Source organism: Fundulus heteroclitus, chromosome 6, assembly GCF_011125445.2.
Source record: "Fundulus heteroclitus isolate FHET01 chromosome 6, MU-UCD_Fhet_4.1, whole genome shotgun sequence".
NCBI lineage: Eukaryota > Metazoa > Chordata > Actinopteri > Cyprinodontiformes > Fundulidae > Fundulus > Fundulus heteroclitus.
The window spans coordinates 139,135-166,156 of NC_046366.1; the positions used below are offsets into that span (position 1 = coordinate 139,135).

At 43.0% G+C, this 27,022-nt stretch overlaps 2 protein-coding genes across 3 annotated transcripts in view; one reads left to right on the top strand and one right to left on the bottom strand.

Annotated features, from left to right (window-relative positions):
* The window catches only part of tyw3 (tRNA-yW synthesizing protein 3 homolog (S. cerevisiae)), a 51,992-nt gene extending 32,865 nt beyond the window's left edge, over positions 1-19,127 (top strand). For both annotated transcript variants that reach the window (XM_021313710.2, XM_012857813.3), the window contains exons 2-6: positions 317-397; positions 487-585; positions 1,787-1,858; positions 18,449-18,582; positions 18,663-19,127. In XM_021313710.2, coding sequence (XP_021169385.1) covers positions 317-397; positions 487-585; positions 1,787-1,858; positions 18,449-18,582; positions 18,663-18,822 — 546 coding nt within the window. In that variant the 3' untranslated portion in view covers positions 18,823-19,127. The remainder of the gene's footprint in view (positions 1-316; positions 398-486; positions 586-1,786; positions 1,859-18,448; positions 18,583-18,662) is intronic.
* Positions 1-27,022, bottom strand: part of LOC118563371 — a 274,277-nt gene that overhangs the window by 14,179 nt on the left and 233,076 nt on the right. The gene's annotated exons all lie outside the window — the stretch shown is intronic.

A 27,022-nucleotide genomic window follows, 5' to 3' on the forward strand; every position in this document is an offset into this window, starting at 1 on the left:
ATATTTACAACAAATTGGAAACCTTAGTGAAGAAGAGTGGTTATGTAAAATTTAGTTTGAATTATCAGAATTAGTGATGGTAAGGCAGTCTATTTGCTGCCCTACAATGGGACCTACAATGTCCCTTTTCCTTTGAGCATTTTGTTACAGCAAAGTGTCACTGAAATGTGCTTGAGTTTTGTTCTTGTTCGTATTTAGTTAAGAAATATAATGCAATGAGGGAAATCAGCTGTATGACCTTAACACTTTTACACAGCTGAAAAGTTCAGATGGTGCTAAACATGTTTATACAGTAAACTCTTCTGTTCCCCTGTAGGTGGCAGCTGGCAGAGACATCCGGAAACAGAACTGTGTCTGGCTGTATGTCTCACACCAGAAATGCACCTCTGATGACCTGGTGAGATACAGCAGACCTATGGTACTGATCACAAAGGAGAATAATTTGATGCATACTGTAGTGTGATATCACATGTTTGTGTTTTCTAGATGACAGGTCTGACCAAATCCACTGGAGATGTTGTGTTGAAGTTTGAGCCCTTTGTTCTCCATGTTCAGTGCCGGAGGCTTGAGGATGCACAGCTGGTGGTGAGGACGACACTCACTGAGTTAACAACAAATGTCCTATTAAGGATTTTGGTATTGTATCAGCTGATGGATGGCATTTTGGGTCATTCTAAAATGTTTTTGCAAAGTTTATCCAATAGTTATCTGTATTGTCAGATAAATAAACGTCTCATTTACTGATAAATGTAAGAATATTACAATCTTAGGCTGCATTCACACCCACCCTCGACTGCCAGCCATTTCACAAGGCACCTGACCACCTTTGGCCCCTCCGACAGGAGGTGAACCCTTAGGAGGATTCACCTTTTTTTTTTTTTTTTTTTTTTTTTTTTTTTTTAAAGGTGGTTGTTTATACTACTATTAAATGTGACCGCCAACAGACTTCTGTCTGACCGGTTCAAGACCGCAAAGGGACCCACATTTGTAGAAGTGTTCAGTAAAATTTTGTTTAAAAAAAAAACTCGAAAAAGAAAAGAAAAATGCTGATATATTTTGCTGGCATATTTTGGGGGGGGGGGGGGAAGATCGGATATGAGCCGTTCACATTGCCATGAAAAAGATTGGATTTGAGTCGCATTTACCTGCAGTTTGAATGTATTTTTAAATTTGAACTGGATAATAGATGATATTCAACAATTTTTATCAATACTAAAGGAATCTTCAAAGACATTGAAAAGTATGATTTTTTTTTTATTAAATTAATGCTTGGAAGTATATTGGTTCTTCCAATATGTAAAGAAAGTGAAGCGCACTGGATTATAAGGCATACTGTGAATTTATGTGTCCATGTGTGTCCTTGTCCACATATAAGGCGCATTATATATGTCTAATATCGCTCCGCCCCTCCGGTAGGGTGACCAGATGCCCCCGATTTCCAGGGACTGTCCCCGTTTTGGATGATCACGATTTCAGTGTGTCAAAATAGAGTAAGATAAAGTTTAGTGCAACAAGAGGCATTTACCCGGTCCTGCCGCTGTCCTGACGTAGTAGAGCTTTGCCGAACGCACCTTTCCCACCTCCACCACTGTCGGCCTTGCAGTTCAGACAAAACAAACCAAACCCCAGGCAGAGATTCTGTGCTTAACAAAATCAGAGACGTCTATAAATCATAATCCAAATTTTCATAAATGACAGTTGGGTCAGACTTTGGCTTATCGTACTTTTGATGGTCTATAACTACTGATTGTTACAGTGTGTGTTTAATATGCAATTATTCTTTTAGCACTCAGCAGCTATCAACTCTGGCTTCAGGAACTCTGGGCTCTCTGTTGGCAAGACAGGAAAGATCATTTCGGTAAGCTGAGAAATAAAATTTGGATAGTTTTTCTGCCCTCTTTCTACCAACAAGAATCAAATGTGGAAATATTTCAGCCACACATTACAACAAATTTCAAATATTTCAATGCTACTCTAAGTCCAGAATTCTTTCTTGTCTCTAAATATTTCTCTAGAGTTTAAGTTTATACATTCTTCCAAATCTGAAGGAGGAAGAACCACTGTGCTGTTGTGTAATTATACACTGTCTAAAATTATTTGATGTTTATTAAATACCTCTGTCTGTTAGGTATTGTCCGGCGGATATCAGCTCTTAAACTGATATCAGGACAATAGTTGAAAGGGATGATTTGAGCACTGGCTATCTTTTAACAGCAAACTCTGCACACATAGAATAAGGAGTGAAAACTTCTCTTCAAGTTCAAGAATTTATTAACAGAAATAAAATTAACATCCAGAGAACATCACTATATAATGCTGTTTATCTGAATTAACACTATATTTACATCTAATGTAGAACAGATTACTGGATCAATGTGTGCTTCTGTGCTTTTTGTCTGTCTTGTTGTGTCTCTGCTCTGTCTTCTGTAACCCCCAGTCTGTCGAGGCAGATGACCGTTCATACTGAGCCCGGTTCTGCTGGAGGTTTTCCTTCCCGCTAATGGGTGGTTTTTCTCTCCGCTGTCGCTCCATGCTTACTCAGTATGAGGGATTGCTGCAAAACCATGGACAATGCAGACGACTCTCCCTGTAGCGCTACGCTTCTCCAGGACTGAATGCTGCATGTCGGGACTTTGAAGCAATCAACTGGTTCCCTTTATATAGGAAATTTTTGACCAATCGGTATAATATGATTAAATTTGACTTTGTAAAGTGCCTCGAGATGACATGTTTCATGAATTGGCGCTATATAAATAAAATTGAATTTAATTGAATATTTCAATCAACAAATCATCTCTACTAGGCTAGTCAAAACTTAACTAAACTACTAAGCAAAATGAAGATAAAAAGAAGCTAAACTAAGGAACTATGTACATGCAAAAGAACATAAAAGCCAAAACAAATTAGTTGATCATCATCAGAATAATTCAGTGAATCCTGGTTCACTGCAGATCTGAGTTAAAGAACATGGAATGGAGTTAAATTAGCTTAATTCAATTCAATTTTATTTATATAGCATCATCTCAAGGCCCTTTACAAAGTCAAATTCAATCATATTAAACAGATTGAATCAGATTATACAGATTGGTCAAAAATGTCCTATATAAGGGAATCCAGTTGATTGCATCAAAGTCCCAACAAGCAGCATTCACTCCTAGAGAAGCGTAGAGCCACAGGGAGAGTCTCTGCATTGTCCATGGCTTTGCAGCAATCCCTCATACTGAGCAAGCATGAAGCAACAGTAGAAAGAAAAAACAATCATTAATGGGATGGAAAACCTCCAGCAGAACCAGGCTCAGTATGAACTTGGGGTTAGAGAAGACAGAGCAGAGACACAACAAGAGAGACAAAAAAGCACAGAAGGACACATTGATCCAGTAATTTGTTCTACATTAGATGGTAATAGCGGGTGATCTGTCTTCCCTGGATGATGTCACAGCTAACAGAATGCCAGACCAGGTGTACCTGTCTCTGCCTCTCTCCGAGGTCGGTCATGTCTTTTCTCTCTCTGCAGCTTTTACCCCCTCCCCTCCCCCTCTCCTGCTTTGCTATGTCTTGTCTTCTGAGCACTTTCTTCATATCAACCGAACTCTGAAAAACATGGATCTGGTAAGCTGGTCTCTCAATACTATTGATAAATTTTTTGCGACGGGTAGGCAACGGAAGGGGGACCCATCCGGTCCGGATTTGACTTATTTTGTGAGATACACCCTAAATTCCTGGAGGAAAACGGTGTGTCTTTCGACCTTGTCATTCCTGGACGTTTGAAATTTTCACATTGGATTAAGGATACTGGGATTTCTACTTATTGGTCTTTGGGGATTTTTGAAGTATTGGCAAATACAGCGGATGTCGGAGCCATTTGGCCTTGATCAGGCTGCCGGCTGCATGACGCGCTCATTCTGGCTGTGAACGGACAAACCTGGAAGGTGAATGGAGCGAAGCCGAAAAGCTGCCTGTGTTAGAACGCAGACTGACTTTGGTGGTTGAACTCAAGGGGAGATGGAATAAAATCTGGAAGTGAAGCGCGAACAAGCCCAATAATTTGGAAAATTGGATTTATGTGGAGCCAGCAAAAGACTTAAAAGCTGACAGGAAAGGCAGTGCAGCTTGTCTCATAACAAATAACATATTTGGATTCCCTCCCTATCTCTACTCCTGGATTGTTATGGCGGAGAGTGCTCAGAAAAGCCCCTGGCTACCCCCCTCCCCCGCTGACACCTGTGGATGCTTTCTGAACTGTGGGCCGGCTGATAACATCAAGGACAATGGCCTCTGGAGAGCGTTCATGGAGATAAAACACTTTCGCCCATACACACACGCATAACTGATACTTAGAAAACTGATAAAGTACGCACAAGCGACAGGTCTCAAATGTTTACCTTCTGCATACATGTTGTGTTATTTGTGCTTTCGTGCTATGAGGGTTTTTTTGTGTCGGTTGTTTGTCTCTTTATTTGTGAGAGCATAAATAGGTAAACATCTGTCTCTTTTTTCTCCCCCCCTCTTTCCCCCATGTTGTTGCACTTCCTTCGACAGTTCAAGGGCAGCGCCTCGTGAACTCCGTGTAGGCGGGGTTCGGGGCTGTTTGGAGGAATGTGGCCTTGACGGCTGCGGTTGTACGGTTGTACTGGAACTGACTTTTCGATTGCAATGCAAATTGTAATTGACAATAAAATTTGATTGATTGATTGACCTACTATGAAGAAAAAAGAGAGAGGACAAAAAGTTAAAAGATGAAATGACGACAAGCAATGCATAACTGGAGAACAGTAGGACTCAGTAGAGTGAGAAAAGTAAGCCCCCGCTATAGTAGCCTAAAGCAGCATAACTATAGAGATAGCTCATGAGCAACTCTAAATATAAGCTTTGTCAAAAAGGAAAGTTTTAAGATTAGTCTTAAAAGTAGACAGGTTGTCTGCCTCACGGACCAAAACTGGGAGTTGGTTCCACAGGAGAGGAGCCTGATAACTAAAGGATCTGCCTCCCAATCTACATTTTTTTCTTTCTCCGCCTCTCTGCCTGTTTGGACGCTTTTTTTCTCTGCTCCCTGCTTGCTTGCATTTTCCTGCCTTTTACTTTTTATCTCCTTTTTATCTCTTAACCAAAACCACAGAAAGTTGGATTTAGTTATTTTATTTATTTTCTTTTACTTATTTTTTTATTTTGATTTTGAAAAGATGCCTACCTTCACCACAATGGACTTTGACAAGAAGATAGCTGTTATGGAACTGAAAATCTGTCGACTAGAAGTGAATTATGATGTAAACGCCGCGCATGGAAATGAAAAAACCCTGCCTGTGATTCTGAACGGTGACCACCAGCCCAGCAACTCAGCGAACAAACAATTCCCTGAGGAAAATGAGAATCCCTGGAGCACCCTGAGTGCAAGACCAAAGGATCAACGAACCTAGACAAAGAAAACTGGCTGAGACTACAGAGAGATGTCCCAAGACAAGTGAAACAACAGCGGGCTGTTCTCAAAACAAATGATAGGAGTAAACCTGCTGGAAATGGTGGAATTCCGTTACTAAACAAATTCGCTCCACTCCAAGATGTGACCCAGGAGGATCACGACAGCAATCAAAGGTATGTAAACAACAATTCTCGTTCTAAGACATCAGAGAACAGACATGCCTGGTGTCTGATGTTTCAGACATCCTTCCAAGGGTCTTGAAAGAACGCCCGACCTTGGAAAAACTCATAATACAAGCTGAAGCCCTGGGCGACGTCACCCGGATAAGAAAATCAGAAGTATTGAAAGAAAATTACATTTGTCTGTTGAACTTAGTTGATGGCCTTAATGTCAAGGTGTTTCTCAGCGGCCCTCAATCTCCCGTTAATTGCGGAGATCAGATTTTTTCCAGAATTCTGATGCTAAACAAATGGCTGGAAAAAACATGCAAGCAAACAACTGTAACCTTCATAGACAACTTTAACATCTTTTGGGAGAGAAGACATCTGTTCAGCGACAATAGTTTCCATCTAAATAGGTCAGGTGCAAAATGGCTGATTTCAAACATCTTCTATTCTGTGAACCATGCACCATCAGCTTTGTTCCAAAACAAAGCTCAACCAGTGCCAAAACAAATGATACGCCCAGTACAGCCCGAACAAGCCAAGATAAAGATAGCCAGAAAGATGACACAGAAAGAGGCTATGTCAGAACTACAGGAGGATTCATCCCAGATCTCAGCAGGACAAAGAGAGGACCAAGAACCTCCATCGTCACGAACACCGGTCCAGACTGGACCCGCCTCCCCTTCTTCTCCACAAAGCCCAGAAGTTCCTTTTCTGGAATTTTCTCACAACATGCTCTCCACATAGCCATTATGCTGTGACTAAACCAGCATTTTTCAAAGGCCTCAGATCCTCCTCCTCTACGTATCACAGAACATTCTGGTACTGAGGAACTCCAAATTACTTTGCTGTGATACAGATCGGGCCCTGGCTGCACGTTTATCAGACATGACAGTTTCCAGCATCAGCCTGGGCCTTTTGCCGGAGATTATGGAATATCTGTGATGATACGTGGCAGAAATAAGAAAAACAAAAGGATAAACAGGAACAAATACTTAAAAGTCACAAACTGTCAGAAACAACCTGTCACAGAGACATCATCAACCACTAAGTCATATAAACTGGGTTTATTAAACATTAGATCTCAGTGAGGAAAATCCCTTTTAAGTAATGACTTCATTATTGACAATAATCTTGATGTAATGTTTTTAACAGAAACATGGTTACATGAATCTAATGAAGAAGTTATTCTGTTGGAGTCGACAACTCCAAACTACAAGTTTCTTTGTGAGAGCAGACAGCAAAGGAAAGGTGGAGGAGTGGCAACATTGTTTAATGATTCACTAAAGTGTAAAAAGGTGTTTTTGGGAAAATTCGACTCTTTTGAACATTTGGCTCTCAAGGTAAAGAGCCGGTATGAACTTTGTTTCTGAATGTTTACAGGCCTCCTAAGTCCACATCAAACTTCTGTAATGATCTTAGTGACCTCCTGTCTGTGATATGTGTTGATTATGACTGTTTAATTATTGTGGGAGACTTCAACTTTCACGTTGACAACCCTGAAGACAGAAGTGCTAAAGAACTGTGTGACACACTTAGAAACTTTGGTTTAACTCAACATGTTAAACAGCCAACACACAAACAGGGACACATTTTAGACTTAATCATCACTAAAGGTCTAAAGATTTCACAGGTCAATGTAACTGATGTTAACCTATCTGATCATTTTTCTGTTACATTTGAAAGCATAATTTCCAGTGACTCATTTAGCCCAAGGGACATCGTAAGAAAACGCACCTTTAAGGACAATGCCACGGAAACCTTTATCCAAGATTACTCTGCTACTTCAACCTTGGGCTGCAACTCAGTAGATGAGCTAGTAAATAACTTTTATTCTAAAGTTTCAGACATCATTGACTGCATTGCTCCAGTTAAAGTCTCTCCTTGGAGAGATTCTCCAGCAGTTAGAGGTGAAAAAAGGGAGTGTTGAAAAGCTGAACGCAGGTGGAGAAAGACTAGACTCCAGGTTCACTATGACATCTATAAAGAGAGACTTTACAGATATAACTTACAACAGAAGAATGCAAGAGAATCTTTCTTCTCTGAGATCATCAAGAAAAACATTAATAATGCTTGTGTCTTATTTGCCACAGTCGACAGGTTAACAAATCCTCCTGTGTCCGTGACTTCCAAACTCCACTCCACCAGGGCCTGCAATGAACAGCAATTATCAAACCACTGCTGAAAAAGAACAATTTAGACAAACTTCTACTCCAGAACTACAGGCCCATCTCAAACCTCCCCTTTATCAGTAAGATTATTAAAAAAAGCTGTGTTTCAACAATTAAACACCTTCTTAACAACGACCAGCCGCTTTGACGTTTTCCAGTCTGGCTTCCGTGCTCACCACAGTACAGAGACCGCCCTTATCAAGGTGTTTAATTACATCTATATAAATACAGACTGTGGAATAACCACCGTGCTGGTTCTATTGGACCTCAGTGCAGCATTTGATACTGTCGATCACTCCATTCTGTTAGAGCGCTTGGAAAACTGGGTCCTACATAAAGGAGAGGGACTTTTTTGTATCAGTAGGTAACTTTACATCAAATATGACAAAAATCATATGTGGGGTTCCCCAAGGGTCCATCCTGGGTCCCCTCCTCTTCAATATCTACATGCTCCCTCTAGCTCAGATCATAAAAACCAACAACATCAGCTACCATAACTATGCAGACGACACACAGCTTTACATCACCATGTCACCAGGTGACTATGAACCAGTATAGGCACTGAGTAAATGCCTAGAAGAAATCAATGCCTGGATTTGCCTAAACTTTCTTTAATTGAATAAAAACAAAACTGAAGTAATAATCTTTGGACAAACAGAGGAGAGATCAAAAGTTAGCACACAGCTTCAGCTGCTTCAGCTAGCAACCACTGACCAGGCCCGAAATCTGGGTGTAGTGATGGACTCAGACCTGAACCTCCAAAAGCATCTAAAGACAATTGCAAGGTCAGCTTTCTATCACCTGAGGAACATTTCCAGGATTAAAGGACTAATGTCTCAGAAGGATCTGAAAAAACTAATCCATGCGTTTATATTTAGTAGAATTGATTACTGCGACAGTGTTTTCACAGGCCTGCCTAAAAAGTGGATCAGACAGCTGCAGCTGATCCAGAACGCTGCTGCCCGCGCCCTACTAAGACCAAGAAAGTAGAGCACATAACCCCAGTTCTAAAGTCATTACACTGGCCCCCTCTATCTCAGATAATAGACTTTAAAATACTTCTGTTAGTCTATAAATCCGTAAATGGCTTCATTCAGAAACATAGTTTGAACCGGGCTCTTTACCTGGAGAGCCAAATGTTCAAAAGAGTCGAATTTTCCGAAAAACACCTTTTTACACTTTAGTGAATCATTAAACAATGTTGCTACTCCTCCACCTTTCCTTTGCTGTCTGCTTTCACAAAGAAACTTGTAGTTTGGAGGTGTCGACTCCAACAGAATAACTTCATTAGATTCATGTAACCATGTTTCTGTTAAAAACATTACATCAAGATTATTGTCAATAATTAAGTCATTAATTAAAAGGGATTTTCCTAACAGAGATCTAATGTTTAATAAACCCAGTTTTTATGACTTAGTGGTTGATGATGTCTCTGTGGCAGGTTGCATCTGACAGTTTGTGACTTTTAAGTATTTGTTCCTTTTTATCCTTTTGTTTTTCTTATTTCTGCCACGTATCATCACAGATATTTCATAATCTCCGGCAAAAGGCCCAGGCTGATGCTGGAAACTGTCATGACTGATAAACGTGCGGCCAGGGCCCGATCTGTATCACAGCAAAGTTATCTGGAGGTCTTGAGGATCAGAATGTTCTGTGATATGCAGAGGAGCAGGGACGTGCAGAGACCGTTGGAGGGGCAGGTGCTCAAAGTTAAAAGAGGGTTGATGGGGGATGGATTTAAAACACGATACAGAAACATACCTTGTTATACAACCGGCCGAAATGTACCAACCCATACTATAAAGAATGCAACATGAAATCAAGGGTGTAGGTTTGATTTGAACTTTGGTAGGGACAGTATTGTTCCAAAGCATCACTGGTCCTATGCAATGTGCATGCTCCTATTTTTTGATGCTTGATTTGAGCATTAGGATGCGTTTTGCCTGTCTAAAAAGAAAAGGTAGCATTATTTGCTACCTTTTATACAAATTTTATAAGCACGACACACACTAGATGCTGTTTGTTTATCTTTAAAGCATTACAGGATCTGATGAATGTTGAATTGGGACTTTTTCCCAGTTTGAAAAAGTTTGCATTTGAACCTACCAGCAACAGAGACAGATGGTAAATACGTGCCTATTAAACCAAATATATTCAAGATATGTCTGTTTAGATTTATCCTGTACTTTCTTTGGAAGATATAAAAATGTGCAGAGATAAACCCCACCCTTATTCTTTTTTTCAATGAAAGATACTCTGTCTGCATCATAAAACACAGCAAAATTACACATTCAAGGGACTGCAAATAATTTTATTGTATTTACTTTGCACTGGAAGTAGAAGTGTCACTGACACTGACAGCATTTCAAATTTTAAATTCAAACTTCAACAAATGTACAACTGCACTGTAGTTACTCTTTTTAGCCCATTTCATGTAATTTATCTTAGCATTCCAAACACATTTCTTACATCATATATCTGAAGTGTAGATAACAGCTTCTCCTTATCTACATCCTCTCAGACAACTAATTATTTCCTTAACTTTAGTGAGTTGTTGATGTTTAAATGTGCCGTAAACCATAAGGAGCATGGAGGACTCAATACTGTACTTTGAGTAAGTTTGGTGACACCAAAACTGATCTGTTACATGAGTAGTTGTCCATTTAATCATTGAAATGAGAACATATTAATATACTATTGGTATATACTAGTAAGACTATTAAACAACAGCAGATTAAACTTTAAGATATGTAAAGGCCTATATTAATTTAATTTTGCAACCACATCAACAGATTAAATAATTTTTACTTTTTTGGTGTACCAAATTACCCACGTAATGATGAAATATGTTGTGGACTAAAGCCCTGGTGATGAGAATGTCTAACTCAGCCTCTGGTTTGCACTCATTTACTAATGGACAGTGTGGAGACCTTTGTACAATAAAACCAATGTAAATTGTGTTCCTCGGTTTTATTTGTCTTTATTCTAATTATGTCTACAATCAATGAAAGCAACAATAACAACGAAATATGGTAAAAAGGAAACCTTCACCTTTTCTTTTTCAGACAGCTGTGGCTAAGAATCGGTCTCTCCTACTTCTTTACAGAACTGCACTCAGCAGCTTTCACCTATTTTAGTGCTGATAATATTTAGTTTCATAACTGGGACTACTTTCGTAGCCTAGTATTAATTTTGGTAACGACAGTATCCCTGTATGAATTGAAATTTAAATCTTGTGCTCCAAGCAAACATGCACGCACACACGCACTAGAAATCAGAAAGTGGAAAGGCGGGATTTAAGGCAGTACAACCAATGAGAGTGAAGTTTAAAAAGAAGTACAGAGCACAGTCACGTGTGCTGCAGGTTTAAAGGGGCAGGCAGTCAGATAGCGGCAGCAGCAGCCACAGAGCTGCGAGAGGAGAAGAAGGGAAGAGTGAGGCACGTTATGTGGATCATGTAACCGGCCACAGTAATCGTGGCACGGTAGATCTAAATTATTATTATTTTGGACATGCACACACACACAAACACACATACACACACATAAAAAAAACACTGACAAAAGGGCACTTTGGGCATCAAGGGGCAAAGAGGCAGGTGCTCAAGCCCCCTCAGCCCCCCTCCCCCCTCTGCACGTCCCTGTGGTGGAGGATCTGAGGCATTTGGAAAATGCTGGTTTAGTCACAGCAGAATGGCTATGTGGAGAAGATGTCATCTGTAGGCCAATTTTAAATACTTTGTTCATGTTGTGAGAAAATTCCAGAAAAGGAACTTCTGGGCTTTGTAGAGATGAAGGGGAGGTGGGTCCAGTCTGGACCGGTGTTCATGACGATGGAGGTTTTTGGTCCTCTCTTTGTCCTGCTGAGATCTGGGAAGAATCCTCCTGTAGCTCTGACATAGCCTCTTTCTGTGTAATCTTTCTGGCCATCTTTATCTTGGCTTGTTCGGGCTGTACTGAGCTTATCATTTGTTTTGGCACTGGTTGAGCTTTGTTTTGGAACAAAGCTGATGGTGCATGGTTCACAGAATAGAAGATGTTTGAAATCAGCCATTTTGCACCTGACATAGTTAGTGAGAAACCATTGTCGCTGAACAGATGTCTCCTTTCGCAGAAGATGTTAAAGTTGTCTATGAAGGTTACAGTTGTTTGCTTGCATGTTTTTTCCAGCCATTTGTTTAGCATCAGAATTCTGGAAAAAATCTCATCTCCACAATTAACGGGCGCACGAGGGCCGCTGAGAAACACCTTGACATTAAGGCCATCAACTAAGTTCAACAGACGAATGTAATCCTCTTTCAATACTTCTGATTTTCTTATCAAGATGACGTCGCCCAGGGCTTCAGCTTGTGTTATAAGTTTTTCCAAGGTCGCCGTTCTTTCAAGATCCTTGGAAGGATGTCTGATACATCAGACACCAGGCCATAGTTCCTATCGTTATAAATCAACACCTCTGTGTTTTTCTTGTTACAGAAATGTTTAATCCCACTTACAGATCCATTGCATAATATCAGTGTCCTTAGCCCTGTGGCATGTTTTTTCTCTGGTAGCTTAGAGGTTAGGTTGTTGACATACCTCTGAATGTTGTCATGATTTTCCTGGGTCACATCTTGGAGCAGAACAAATCTGTTTCGTAACGGAATTCCAACATTTCCAGCAGGCCTACTCCTATCATTTGTTCTGGGAACAGCCCACTGTTGTTTCACTTGTCCTGGGACAGTTCTCTGTAGTCTCAGACAGTTTTCTTTGTCTAGGTGTGGGGTTCATTGCTTTGGTCTTGCACCCAGAGTGGTCCAGGGATTCTCATTTTCCTCAGGGAGCTGTTTGTTCAATGAGTTGCTGGGCTGGTGGTTGCCGTTCGGAGTCACAGGCAGGAGTCACAGGCAGTCACAGGCTGGGGTTGGCATACTTGTTGCCCCCCATCTCGGTGCCTGCACGTTGGGGTTTTCCCCGGTGAACGAGAGGGTGGCCTCCCTCCGCATTCGTGTGGGGGGACGGGTTCTGACTGTTGTTTGCGCTTATGCGCCAAACAGCAGTTCAGATTACCCACCCTTTTTGGAGTCCTTGGAAGGGGTACTGGAGAGTGCCCCTCCTGGGGACTCCCTCGTTTTGCTGGGGGACTTCAACGCTCACGTGGGCAATGACAGTGGGACCTGGAGGGGCGTGGTTGGGAGGAATGGCCCGCCTGATCTGTACTCGAGTGGTGTTTTGTTGTTGGACTTCTGTGCTCGTCATGGATTGTCCATCACAAACACCATGTTCAAGCATAAGGGTGTCCATATTTGCTCTTGGCACCAGGACACCCTAGGTCGCAGTTCAATGATCGACTTTGTTGTCGTTTCATCTGACCTGCGGCCGCATGTCTTGGACACTCGGGTGAAGAGAGGGGCAGAGCTCTCCACCGACCACTACCTGGTGGTGAGTTGGCTCCGATGGCGGGGGAGGAAGCCGGTCCGACCGGGCAGGCCCAAACGTACAGGCCCAAACGTACTGTGAGGGTTTGCTGGGAACGTCTGGCGGAGTCCCCTGTGAGGCGGAGCTTTAACTCCCACCTCCGGGAGAACTTCAAACACGTCCCGAGGGAGGCGGGGGACATTGAGTCTGAATGGACCGTGTTCCACGCCTCTATTGCTGAGGCAGCTAGTCAGAGCTGTGGCCGCAAGGTTGTTGGTGCATGTCGCGGCGGCAACCCTCGAACCCGCTGGTGGACACCAGCGGTGAGGGAAGCCGTCAAGCTGAAGAAGGAGTCCTATCGGGCTTTTTTGGCCTGTGGGACTCCGGAAGCAGCTGATGTGTACTGGCAGTCGAAGCGGCAGGCGGCTTGGCTGGTCGCCGAGGCAAAAACTCGGGCGTGGGAAGAGTTCGGAGAGGCCATGGAGAAAGACTTCCGTACGGCTTCGAAGCGATTCTGGTCCTCTATACGGCATCTCAGGAGGGGGAAGCAGTGCAGTACCAACACTGTTTACAGTGGGGGTGGTGTGCTGCTGACCTCGACTCGGGACGTTGTGTTTCGGTGGGCAGAATACTTCGAAGACCTCCTTAATCCCACCAACACGTCTTCCATTGCGGAAGCAGAGCCTGAGGACTCTGGGTCAGATTCTCCCATCTCTGGTGCTGAGGTTGCCGAGGTTGTTAAAAAGCTCCTCGGTGGCAAGGCCCCGGGGATGGATGAGATTCGCCCGGAGTACCTTAAGGCTCTGGATGTTGTGGGGCTGTGTTGGTTAACGCGGCACTGCAACATTGCGTGGACATCGGGGGCAGTTCCCCTGGATTGGCAGACTGGGGTGGTGGTCCCCCTATTTAAAAAGGGGGACAGGAGGGTGTGTTCCAACTACAGGGGAATCACACTCTTAAGCCTCCCTGGTAAGGTCTATTCAGGGGTTCTGGAAAGGAGGGTCCGTCGGATAGTCGAATCTCGGATTCAGGAAGAGCAGTGTGGTTTTCGTCCTGGCCGTGGAACACTGGACCAGCTCTATACCCTCAGCAGGATTCTGGAGGGGGCATGGGAGTTTGCCCAACCAGTCTACATGTGCTTTGTGGATCTGGAGAAGGAATTCGACCGTGTCCCCCGAGGGATCCTGTGGGGGGTACTCCGGGAGTATGGAGTACCGGACCCTTTAATAAGGGCTGTCAGGTCTCTGTACGACCGGTGTCAGAGTCTGGTCCGCATTGCCGGCAGTAAGTCGGACTCGTTTCCGGTGAGAGTTGGACTCCGCCAAGGCTGCCCTTTGTCACCGATTCTGTTCATAACTTTTATGGACAGAATTTCTAGGCGCAGCCAAGGTGTTGAGGGGATCCGTTTTGGTGGCCTTAGGATTGCGTCTCTGCTATTCGCGGATGACGTGGTCCTATTGGCTTCATCAGGGCGTGATCTACAGCTCTCACTGGAGCGGTTCGCAGCCGAGTGCGAAGCGGCCAGGATGAAAATCAGTGCTTCCAAATCCGAGACCATGGTCTTGAACCGGAAAAGGGTAGAGTGCCTTCTCCGGGTTGGGGAGGATGTGCTGCCCCTAGTGGAGGAGTTCAAGTATCTTGGGGTCTTGTTCACGAATGAGGGGAGGATGGAGCGGGAGATCGACAGGCGGATTGGTGCAGCGTCTGCTGTGAAGCGGGCGCTGTACCGATCCGTTGTGGTGAAGAGAGAGCTGAGCCAAAAGGCGAAGCTCTCGATTTACCGGTCGATCTACGTTCCTACCCTCATCTATGGTCACGAGCTTTGGGTCGTGACCGAAAGAACGAGATCCCGGATACAAGCGGCTGAAATGAGTTTTCTCCGTAGTGTGTCTGGGCTCTCCCTTAGAGATAGGGTGAGGAGCTCAGTCATCCGGGGAGGACTCAGAGTAGAGCCGCTGCTCCTCCACGTCGAGAGGAGCCAGTTGAGGTGGCTCGGGCATCTGGTCAGGATGCCTCGTGGACGCCTCCCTGGTGAGGTGTTCCGGGCACGTCCCACCGGGAGGAGGCCCAGGGGAAGACCCAGGACACGCTGGAGGGACTATGTCTCCCGGCTGGCCTGGGAACGCCTTGGGATTCTGGGGAGAGGGACGTCTGGGCCTCCCTACTGAAGCTGCTGCCCCCGCGACCCGACCCCGGATAAGCGGAAGAAGACGGACGGACGGACGGATTTTTCATAATAGAGAATAAAAATAATCCTAGGTTTGGTATAGTTGCCAAACGTACAGAGTTATACAGGGGTTGGACAATGAAACTGAAACACCTGGTTTTAGACCACAATAATTTATTAGTATGGTGTAAGGCCTCCTTTTGCGGCCAATACAGCATCAATTCGTCTTGGGAATGACATATACAAGTCCTGCACAGTGGTCAGATGGATTTTAAGCCATTCTTCTTGCAGGGTAGTGGCCAGGTCACAACGTGATGCTGGTGGAGGAAAAATGTTTCCTGACTCGCTCCTCCAAAACACCCCAAAGTGGCTCAATAATATTTAGATCTGGTGAGATCTGGTGACTGTGCAGGCCTTGGGAGATGTTCAACTTTACTTTCATGTTCATCAAACCAATCTTTCACCAGTCTTGCTGTGTGTATTGGTGCATTGTCATCCTGATACACAGCACCTCCTTCAGGATACAATGTTTGAACCATTGGATGCACATGGTCCTCCAGAATGGTTCGGTAGTCCTTGGCAGTGACGCGCCCATCTAGCACAAGTATGGGGCCAAGGGAATGCCATGATATGGCAGCCCAAACCATCACTGATCCACCCCCATGCTTCACTCTGGGCATGCAACAGTCTGGGTAGTATACTTCTTTGGGGCTTCTCCACACCGTAACTTTCCCGGATGTGGGGAAAACAGTAAAGGTGGACTCATCAGAGAACTATACATGTTTCAAATTGTCCACAGCCCAAAATTTGCGCTCCTTGCACCATTGAAACCGACGTTTGGCAATGGCATAAGTGACCAAAGGTTTGGCTATAGCTGCCTGGCCGTGGATATTGACCCTGTGGAGCTCCCGACGGACAGTTTTGGTGGAAACAGGAGAGTTGAGGTGCACATTTAATTCTGCCGTGATTTGGGGAGCCGTGGTTTTATGTTTTTTGGATACAATCCGGGTTAGCACACGAACATCCATTTCAGACAGCTTCCTCTTACGTCCACAGTTAATCCTGTTGGATGTGGTTCGTCCTTCTTGGTGGTATGCTGACATTACCCTGGATGCCGTGGCTCTTGATACATCCCAAAGACTTGCTGTCTTGGTCACAGATGCACCAGCAAGACATGCACCAACAATTTGTCCTCTTTTGAACTCTGGTATGTCACCCATAATGTTGTGTGCATTACAATATTTTGAGCAAAACTGTGCTCTTACCCTGCTAATTGGACCTTCACACTCTGCTCTTATTGGTTCAATGTGCAATTAATGAAGATTGGCCACCAGGCTGGTCCAATTTAGCCATGAAACCTCCCACACTAAAATGAGATGTGTTTCAGTTTCATTGACCAACCCCTGTAGCTCTGTTGATCCATCCATTTCCTCAGCTCTCAGCAGTTATCACTTTATGGGATTCTATATAAATTAAATGGATTCTATTAAAAATAAATTCATCAGCATCCTCCCAAACATGATTACTTTGTCTGGTTCAGTTCAGATTTGTTGCAGTTATAGTCAGGATGTGGATCTTTATTTGTTCTTAGTTTAATCACCTATAAATCAGACATGGTGACATTTATAATAGTGGTTTCACCTGAAAAAATATTCTTTAATGCCTTTGTGTCGTACAAAAGCTAACATTTCCATTTCCACTTTCTAACTTAGGAGCTGTACTTGATTCAAAGCACATATGTAATTTCGAAAGTTGCTTCTGAATCCTGGGCTTAAGTGGTTAATACTACTACTACTACTACTACTACTAATAATAATAATAATAATACATTTTATTTCAAATGCCTTTCAAAACACTCGAATCAAGCTCCATAGTGCATCAGATAGCCCCATATGTTCCTAACAGAGCACTTCACTCTCAGAGTGCAGGCCTACCGGTGACTCCTAGATTTTCGAAAAGTAGAATGGGAGGCAGATCTTTTAGTTATCAGGCTCCTCTCCTGTGAAACCAACTCCCAGCTTTAGTCTGAGAAGCAGACACCCTGTCTATTTTTAAGACCAGGCTTTGAACTATCCTTTTGGACAGAACAGGCCCGACAGAAAATTGGAGAACTTCTCCAATTTTGCATAATTTGTTGTTATTTGCACTTTTAACTTTGTCTTTTTCCCCCCTTGTAGTAGGTACATCTGGTCTGACATTCGGTTAGTTGTGACATCATCAAGAGGAGGCAGATCATCTGCCATTACCATATAACATAGAAAGGATTTCTGGATCAATTTGTGCTTCTGTGCTTTTTGTGTCTCTGGTCTGTCTTCTCAAACCCCCAGTCGGTCGAGGCAGATGACCCGTTACACTGAGCCTGGTTCTGATGGAGGCTTTCCTTCTTGTTAAAGGGCCGTTTTCCTCTTCACTGTTGCAAAGCCATCGACAATGCATTTCCACAGTCCACTGTCGCTCTATGTGCTTTCTTGTGGTGTGAATGCTGCTTGTCAAGACCTTATGCACTCTACTGGGTTTACTTAGATAGGAAAATTTTTGACCAATCTGTACGATTGTATCATATTTCATTCTCTCTCTCTCACCCCACCCACATGTCTGATGTTCACCGTCTTGAGCTCTTTTGTCTTGTTGCCATCTCGTTCCCTCCTTTGTGGGGTTTTTTTCGGCTTATTTTGTGATTCCTGCTCGTTTTCTTCTCTCTCTTGGTTCCTCTCCTCCATCACTAACTTTGATCTTAGATGTCTCATCTGACAGTTTCCCTGATTTCAGCCAATTGAGCATATTTGTAAGAATGAATAAAGTAGAGGCCACAAGCTAGGTGCGCATATACAGTACAATGCATAGAAGATACCTTCTGTATTTCATCTTAAATGAAGCATAGACGAAAACCTTCTAAATAGATTTCTCATGTGAATCCATTTTTTATTTTATTAAAATGAGTTTTTAATTTCAATTTTTACAGAGGAAATGTTTATTTACACGTCGATACCGTTTGCAATGTTTTAGTTTTAAACATTCAGAATTCATCTTTCATTTCCAACATTCTAGCAAAGGTAGGTCATGTCTTTTGCATTGCTTGTATTGTACTTGTTATTTGGAGGTGGGTTACACAACTGTGCCTTGTTGTGCCTTTGTAGGCGATTCGCAGCACCCATGGCCTGGAGGTTCCTTTGAGCCATGGTGGAAAGTGTCTAGTTGATGAAGATTACATCCAGTTCTTAACAAAAATTGCCAATGAGAAGATGGAGGAGAACCTCAATCGAATACAGAGGTAGCCTGTTATTTTCTGTGTGAGAATAAACACTGTCTAATCTCGGTCAATGTCAAATTCTTTCAATGTGTCATCTCCAGGTTCTTCCAGAATCTTCAGTCAGCTTTGTCAGCAGAAACACTCCACATCCCAGATAGTCCCAGCATACAGGAGCTTCAAGATTCCCAACACACGCAAGATAGGAAGGAGGGGAGGACAGGGAACACACAAAAAAAGAAGCAACTAAATGTGTATGAATAGAGGCACAGGAAACAACAGCATGAGGCTGACAGTTGTCACGGTGACAGGGACAGCAGCCTTCAAGAGCTGGATGACTATCTAAATCTCTTTATATAAACAGCTGACTGTTTATGTAAATTTGGAAACTGATTAACCTTTCATCTTTACAATAAGATCACCATAGCAACTAATTCCACTTTGGTTGTCATATGTAAAGGGGAGCTAATATCTAGAGATGCCTGCAGATCTGTTGATGCTACTAATAAGACAATTTATTCTGTATTTTTGTTGTGCTTTGTCTATAAATTTGCTTCACATGGAAATCACTGAGACTCTTAGGGTTGGATTGTTGAACAGGATTTGAATCAGGAGCAGGCCTAATCCGGATTTGTAAATATTGGCCATTTAAGCAGTTTACATAAGCAATAGCTTGACTTTGTTTTAGTCAGTCTTAGACTATGGCGTCCTGAAGAACACCTCCATCATCAAGTCTCACTAGCCTAAGTGGGAGCACAGCCTGTTGGTCTAATTTTGCTTATATAAACCGTCCGTCCGTCTTCTTCCGCTTATCCGGGGTCGGGTCGCGGGGGTAGCAGCTTCAGTAGGGAGGCCCAGACGTCCCTCTCCCCGGCCACTTGGGCCAGCTCCTCAGGAGGAATCCCAGGGCGTTCCCAGGCCAGCCGGGAGACATAGTCCCTCCAGCGTGTCCTGGGTCTTCCCCTGGGCCTCCTCCCGGTGGGACGTGCCCGGAACACCTCACCAGGGAGGCGTCCACGAGGCATCCTGACCAGATGCCCGAGCCACCTCAACTGGCTCCTCTCGACGTGGAGGAGCAGCGGCTCTACTCTGAGTCCTCCCCGGATGACTGAGCTCCTCACCCTATCTCTAAGGGAGAGCCCAGACACACTACGGAGAAAACTCATTTCAGCCGCTTGTATCCGGGATCTCGTTCTTTCGGTCACGACCCAAAGCTCGTGACCATAGATGAGGGTAGGAACGTAGATCGACCGGTAAATCGAGAGCTTCGCCTTTTGGCTCAGCTCTCTCTTCACCACAACGGATCGGTACAGCGCCCGCTTCACAGCAGACGCTGCACCAATCCGCCTGTCGATCTCCCGCTCCATCCTCCCCTCATTCGTGAACAAGACCCCAAGATACTTGAACTCCTCCACTAGGGGCAGCACATCCTCCCCAACCCGGAGAAGGCACTCTAACCTTTTCCGGTTCAAGACCATGGTCTCGGATTTGGAGGCACTGATTTTCATCCCGGCCGCTTCGCACTCGGCTGCGAACCGCTCCAGTGAGAGCTGTAGATCACGCCCTGATGAAGCCAATAGGACCACGTCATCCGCGAATAGCAGAGACGCAATCCTAAGGCCACCAAAACGGATCCCCTCAACACCTTGGCTGCGCCTAGAAATTCTGTCCATAAAAGTTATGAACAGAATCGGTGACAAAGGGCAGCCTTGGCGGAGTCCAACTCTCACCGGAAACGAGTCCGACTTACTGCCGGCAATGCGGACCAGACTCTGACACCGGTCGTACAGAGACTCATATAAACTTGTAATGTTAATTATCAAATAGGTTGAACAGATTACTCTTATCTACAAGTTCTCTTCTGGCTGGTCTCTGTAGTGTATATGGATCTTCTTTTAGATATTTTAAATACTCCCATGCTGCCAAATTCTGCTCCCTTTCACAACAATACTAAGCAGAGGTTAAACCAGCCCTTTTCATAGATTAAGCTTCAATTTAATCACAGAGTCGCTCTTTTTCACCTTCTTGCAATTGGCTTTGTTTAATACAGAACAAGCCAACGCTGCAAATATTTTAAGATGAGCCTTATGTCCTGTCTGCAAGACTGGCCATTACTGTCTTAGGTCTGGGTTGTATGAATACACAAATATGGACATGATGTATAACAACAAAGAAGTATAGCCACCAAAAGTTAGGTGAAGAAACTTCAGTCACTTCACTGGATGGTTTGATTCGATGTGACCACTAGGAGCCAGCAATGCTCATTGTATTATAACCCTTTTTACATGTATTGGAGTTTGAATTGTTTATGCCTTTGAAGAAAACATGCATGAGGATCAAGTACTTTTAATGCTGAATTGACATTTGCCATGAAACAGAAATGCACTGGTCCAAAAAAATTTAAGGAACAATTTTTTTATTAAAGTATAAAATCAAGTTAGTTTAACTTTTAGAATATTGATCTTGTCAGTGATGTAGTAGATGGGGTTGTTAATATATTACAGCTGTTTTAATGTTAATAAAATTACCAATAGATGCACAAAAGGGGCAACAGTGGGACGACCCCAAAAACCAAACTGTTTTTGCCGCTGGAGAGCACAAATATTTTTTCCCTTGTGTTTTTTGGCTGCTTTTCAGTAGATTTGCATTTGAACAGGGTAAGTTTGACTTACCCTGGTCAAATGCGGTGAGGTGATACCTGGACCCTACAGAGATTCCACAGGTGGTTCAACTCCACCAGGATGGCATAACGATCCATTCCTTTGCCAGGTTTGCTATGCACAGCAGAGCCGATGTAGGTACCATATCAGCTCAAATGGTCAGATCTGGGCCGCTCCTGAATACCAAAGTGTGCAAGTACGTTCTTGCATATTTCACTAGTATGTTCTTGGGAAATACAGTTGAAAGTATATACTGCCAGTGTTGGGGAGTAACGGATTACATGTAACGACGTTACGTAATTTAATTACAAAAAAAGAGTAACTGTAATTCGTTACAGTTACAATGAGAAAATATGTAATTCAGTTACAGTTACTTCCGAAAATATTAAGAATTACAAATTTAGTTAGATTTTTTTTTAAATATAAAGAAAACCCTTTGTGAAATATGTAATGATATTTTTTTTTGCTTCGCGCCCTGTATCGCCGTTTCCCGCTACGGCTCCTTGTCTCTATCACTCTGATGATCCATCCTGTGCTGGTGGAGCCTTCTGAAAGAACAGCAAGCGAGCGGACGTTTCACGGTTTTATTTCAGCTCAAGCAGCGCATCAAAAATGACAGCCTTCAAGCAATGGAAATTTAACGAGCATTTCATTTACATTTGTGAAAATGGCTCAAATTTAACCGTGCAGTGCAAGAAGTGTTTGCCGGCTATCAAGAACTTGTCCACGTCGAAGCAATCTATGTCAAACCTGAGGAAACATTTAGAGGTAAGTGCAACTCACCGATAGACGAAGCGTATTGAGTAGGGATGGGAATCAAAAACCGGTTCCTATTCAGAACCAGTTCCAGGTTTTCCAATTCCATGGCACCGTTTGGCAGCTAGCTTAACGATTCTCTTTTCGATTCCAGACAGCCTGTTTTTTTACGCAAGTTACGCACACGGCCATTCAGTAAGCAAGTACGACGTGACCAGGCGTAAGTCTAGAAAAGAAAAAAAGGCGCCCCATCGGGTAAAGCAATCCAAAGTTTGGCTTCATTTTAAGAAAGAGAAAGATGCAACAAGGCGCTTTGCAACCATGCAGTCTCTTGTTATTCACACACAACAATAAACCGTGAGAGCCGACGTGTGTTGTGAAACTGCAAAACTTTGTCTTAAGCGGAAAATCAAACGCGCATCTACACAGCTCAGCGTTCACAGTGTTGCGTTCGTGAGCATCGGAAAGCTATGGTGCATTCAGGAGCATGGGACATTTCACTTTTACAATGAAAAAGGCAGAAAACGGAACAGAACTTAACTCATACAATAATGTATTTATCCAGAATACTCATTTAAACCTTAAAGTAATCAAAAAGTAATCAAAAGTAATTAGTTACATTACTTTTTAAAAGTAATCGAAAAAGTTACACTACAATTACATTTTAAACAAAGTCACTTGTAACTGTAATGGATTACATTTTTAAAGTAACTTACCCAACACTGTATACTGCCTAGCATGGGAGTACAAGGAGGGCAGTTGGAATGGTCTGTACTTCATCACATCACAGCAACATCTAACAGGAAATGAATGTTCCCTGGCTTTCTAACACAGCCCCGATGACAAAGGCGGGCATTTGGGAGCCGTAATGTTACTGCCTACTTGCACACTATCGTCTCAGAATATCTGGGTGCACATTGCTGTGGACGAAGCCTCAGGTCATCATCGTTCAATGGGCACCCACCTTATCTGTTATCTATGATTCTCCTGAACACTAAAAACTGTAACCCTTGTTCATTGCCTGTTTGTCAGTTTTTGCCTAATTATGTGTAAGACAAACTAGAGTGGCCAAAGTGCAATTTCAGCACAGTGGCAAATAAAATATTGTTGATTCTAAACATTAACACACATTTTTCTTCTTCTTCAGGATGTCCACCAGGTCAAATTGTACTTTTTGCTTAGTAAGATTGTTAGCCAAGTTATTTTTTGTTCATACTACTTGCAACACATGTTCTATTGATTGTTCTTGTCCACAATATTTACATCTTTCTGAAATATGTGTTTAAATAGTGTGTAATTTAAGTCCTAATCTAAGTTTTAAAATAACTGTTTCCTCCCTTCTGTTTCTTTCTACTTTCCTAATTTTTCCAACTTTCCGTTGATTCCTATAAAATCATCTTCCTTTTCTCTCTTCTTCCCATTACTTTTGCCACCTATGTCATAATTTGTCACCATGAACCCAAACACACACCACACACAGAGCTTTGTTTTAGAGAGTTTATTGAAGGTTGATGAGTTGTGGAGGAAGGAAACCAGAGTCTGTTACCGGGATGGAGCAAGTGGATGAAGAGAGCAGAAGCTGGAGGACTGGAGAGCTGCGGGTGCTGTGCTGAGAACCAACTGCACAGCAGAGAGGTGACTTGGAGAACCAGCAGCACAGGAGAGAGAATTCTTGGAGGTGCAGCAGAGAAGGTTCTTTGGACGTGGGGCTGCAGAACGACCAGGAGAGCAGTGGAGAGAGAGAGTTCTTGAACACAGAGGCTGCAGTAGATCCAACTGTGCGGCTGAGAGACTTCTTGGAAGTGCAGGGCTGCTGTAGAACCTGAGGTGCATCAAGAGAGTTCTTTGGACGCAGAGGCTGCAGAAGGACCAGGGCCCCATTCTTAGTACATTGCTTAAAACATCTTGGATCAAATGAGACATCCAAGATGAGTTAATCCGGCTAATCATGATCCGGCTAGATGGGTTCTTCGAACACACGTGTTGTTTATGATTAGTATCACTGGCTAATCATAGACCCACAGGGTTAATAAAATAACTACGCAAAATGAAAGCAAAAATTTATTCTGTAACAAATTTTGGCACTTCCAGCTCTAATTTTCCATTTCATATAGCCTATGTAGTTAATATAAAGTGAGGTTAGCACAAATTAAACATCTACAAGACAATCTGTCAACTCATTTTTGGAAGGATTGGTGAACAATGGCAAAAAGATAAGATAAGATAGTCTTTTTTGATCTCACAATGAAGAAATTCACTCGTCACATCGGCTTATACAAGAAGGTGCAGAGTAGGGAAGGTGCATTCAGTTATATACAGTGAATATATATATACATATATACAATGGATCAAAAAGAATACCAAAATATACAAAAAAGGAAATAGGAATGGGCATACGATGTCAAAAAGATGAACATATCAGTTATTTAAATAACACACACCATCCCATCATTAATTGCAAATGTTGAATATAACCAACTAGAATCGTTCAACTTCTGAAGAAGTTGAAGAAGGCGCCCGCCTGGTGGTGCACGTAACCGTCAAAGGCAAAGATTCCGAGTTCCTTGGTCGTAGGCTTTTATCACTTGGGGATTTTAAATCAAATCTTCTGAGTGTGAAAAGGATTTGTCTTCGTCAAAACCAGCGGGCAGGAGGTCTGCATCCAAGCAGTATGGAAAATTGGTGTTATTAAAACATGATTAAATACTTCAATGTAGCATGAAAAAATTAAATATGTGAATAAAAATGCTAAAGGCATTACAAACTACTAAAGGAAGTACAAACTCTGTGAAGCAGAAGTTGGTGAGACCTTCCTAGAGCTACTTCCGGTTAGCAACATGCTAAGTGTTAGCCGCTAACATGGTTGTGTCCAGTATCACCGGGTGATTGTACTCTGTTAGTTTGGTCCAAATCCTGTACTGGGAAGTTCCTCAAAAAGGGTGCCAATACTTAATGTCACCAAAGCTCACCAAAGGCCATGTGTCAGATCGGTCTCCTTTAGCAACTAAGCCTCACCAAATCTAGGCCCAGAACTCAACATTTGACAAAAATGGTGTGTAGTGCCATTTCCCACAGGTGAGTGGTGCTGTATTGGCCGGGGGGTAGTTCTTGCTGTTGCAATTTTTTCATCATTCATTCATTAGGCGCCTGCCTTGCATGTGCAATGAGGAGGCAGTGCTGTGCGAAGCACAGCACTGCCTCCCAATGCAAATGCATGGGCAGGGCCTATTACTATTCACCTCTTAAGGCGTCTCTTTATTATTAGGCGCCTGCCATAGCATTTGCAATGAGGAGGCAGTGCTGTGCGAAGCACAGCACTGCCTCCCATGCAAATGCATGGAGGCACCTATTACTATGCACCTCTAAACGGACTCTTTATTAGGCGCCTGCCATAGCATTTGCAATGAGGAGGCAGTGCTGTGCGAAGCACAGCACTGCCTCCCATGCAAATGCATGGAGGCACCTATTACTATGCACCTCTAAACGCGTCTCTATCTTATTATTAATATTCTTAATTGTTTGACGCTTAATGTGGCCCGAACCGTGGCGTGCACCCCCACAACATAGGTATCAAAACGTGCGGCTCGGTCGGGAATAGTGTGCTACTACTTTGATTGGGGTTTCGAGTTACCATGGCAACATAATTAGCGAAAAACCACCCCCAAAAAACCCATAGGAATGAATGGAGTCGGGTCGAAAGAAAGCCTCAAAAAAGCCTCAAAATGACCATTTTCAACGCTGTACTGTATCATCATGCTTCCACCTACGAACACCGTTTAACTTCCAGTTTGTAGATATTTCTGTGAACTACTCAGAAGTGAAAACGGGATGTGGATATCTGTTATCGTCTCTTCACAGTTACTCCTCAAAGCTCATGTCCAAAAATCAGCGAAATCATCGTTTACAATGAAAGTCAATGACGGAATTCTCCAACCGCTAGAGTGGCCCACTCTAGCTTTTTTAAAGATTTCAAAACTCCGAACACCTTGTCCTTACTCGCTCAATTTTCACTCTACATAGACAAATTATACATCAAAACGTAGGAATTTTTGTCAGGATTCGGGAAATATAACCCTCATTGGTGTGGCATTTATAGATTTTTCACAAATCACCTCAGACCGACACAAACCCGAAACCTTCCCCATTCATTTCCTATGGAGCGGTTTTGAAAAATGACGTCTAAAAATCCAAAACATCACATGTTTTCGCATCGTCGCTACTCCTAAACCGTTTTATGTACAGACATGAGACTTTCACACATGAATGTCCCAACCCTTCTGGCACTCACAAAAAAGGAATTTTGTGGATAACTGTTACGGTTTTTCCACAGGAACAATTTGTTCGGGAGTAGCGAATGTGCAAAATCCTGAAATCGCTTTGGAGCTGCATTTTCCCACATCATCCACTTTTTTACATCGTCGCTGTGCCTACACCGATTTTATTAAAAATATGAAAATGAGCTACAAGTTCATCAAAAGCCTGCTGATACTCACAGTGAAAGAATTATTTTGATATCTCTTATGCTTTTTTAGCCAGAGCGATTTGTTCGGGATCATTTTCAGAGGATTTCTGAAATTTCATAAAAATGTCCTTTAGATCATAATTTTTTACGCCTTTATTAAACTTTTTCCAGCAAAAACCGATAGCAAGTCTTCTTCCCCTATCCTTTACGAAATAAACACAGAAAAAATTACGTCTCTACCATTTACGGTTCCGGAGAAATCGTGCGTTGTTCGAGGCAAAGTTCTCCATTATAATCCAATAGGCAGACTTGGACACCAAGTGTCTGCACTTTTTTAGACTGGCCCGCTGCAGCTGTGTCAGTGAGTTTCCATGACGATGGAACTCTGAGGGCCAGTGGGAGACGTTCCATTGAGATAGAATGGCAACTTTCGACGCCAGCTGCAGCGGCTGTGATTAATGTAGAAATCTGAAATTCGCACAGTCACTTCCTCTTAACATTTAAAAATTTTCATGTGACTTTCAGCCATGTGTCAGTTTTCTGTGCCATTTTGGATTTTACATGCTTTCCTATTGGGTCTTTGCTT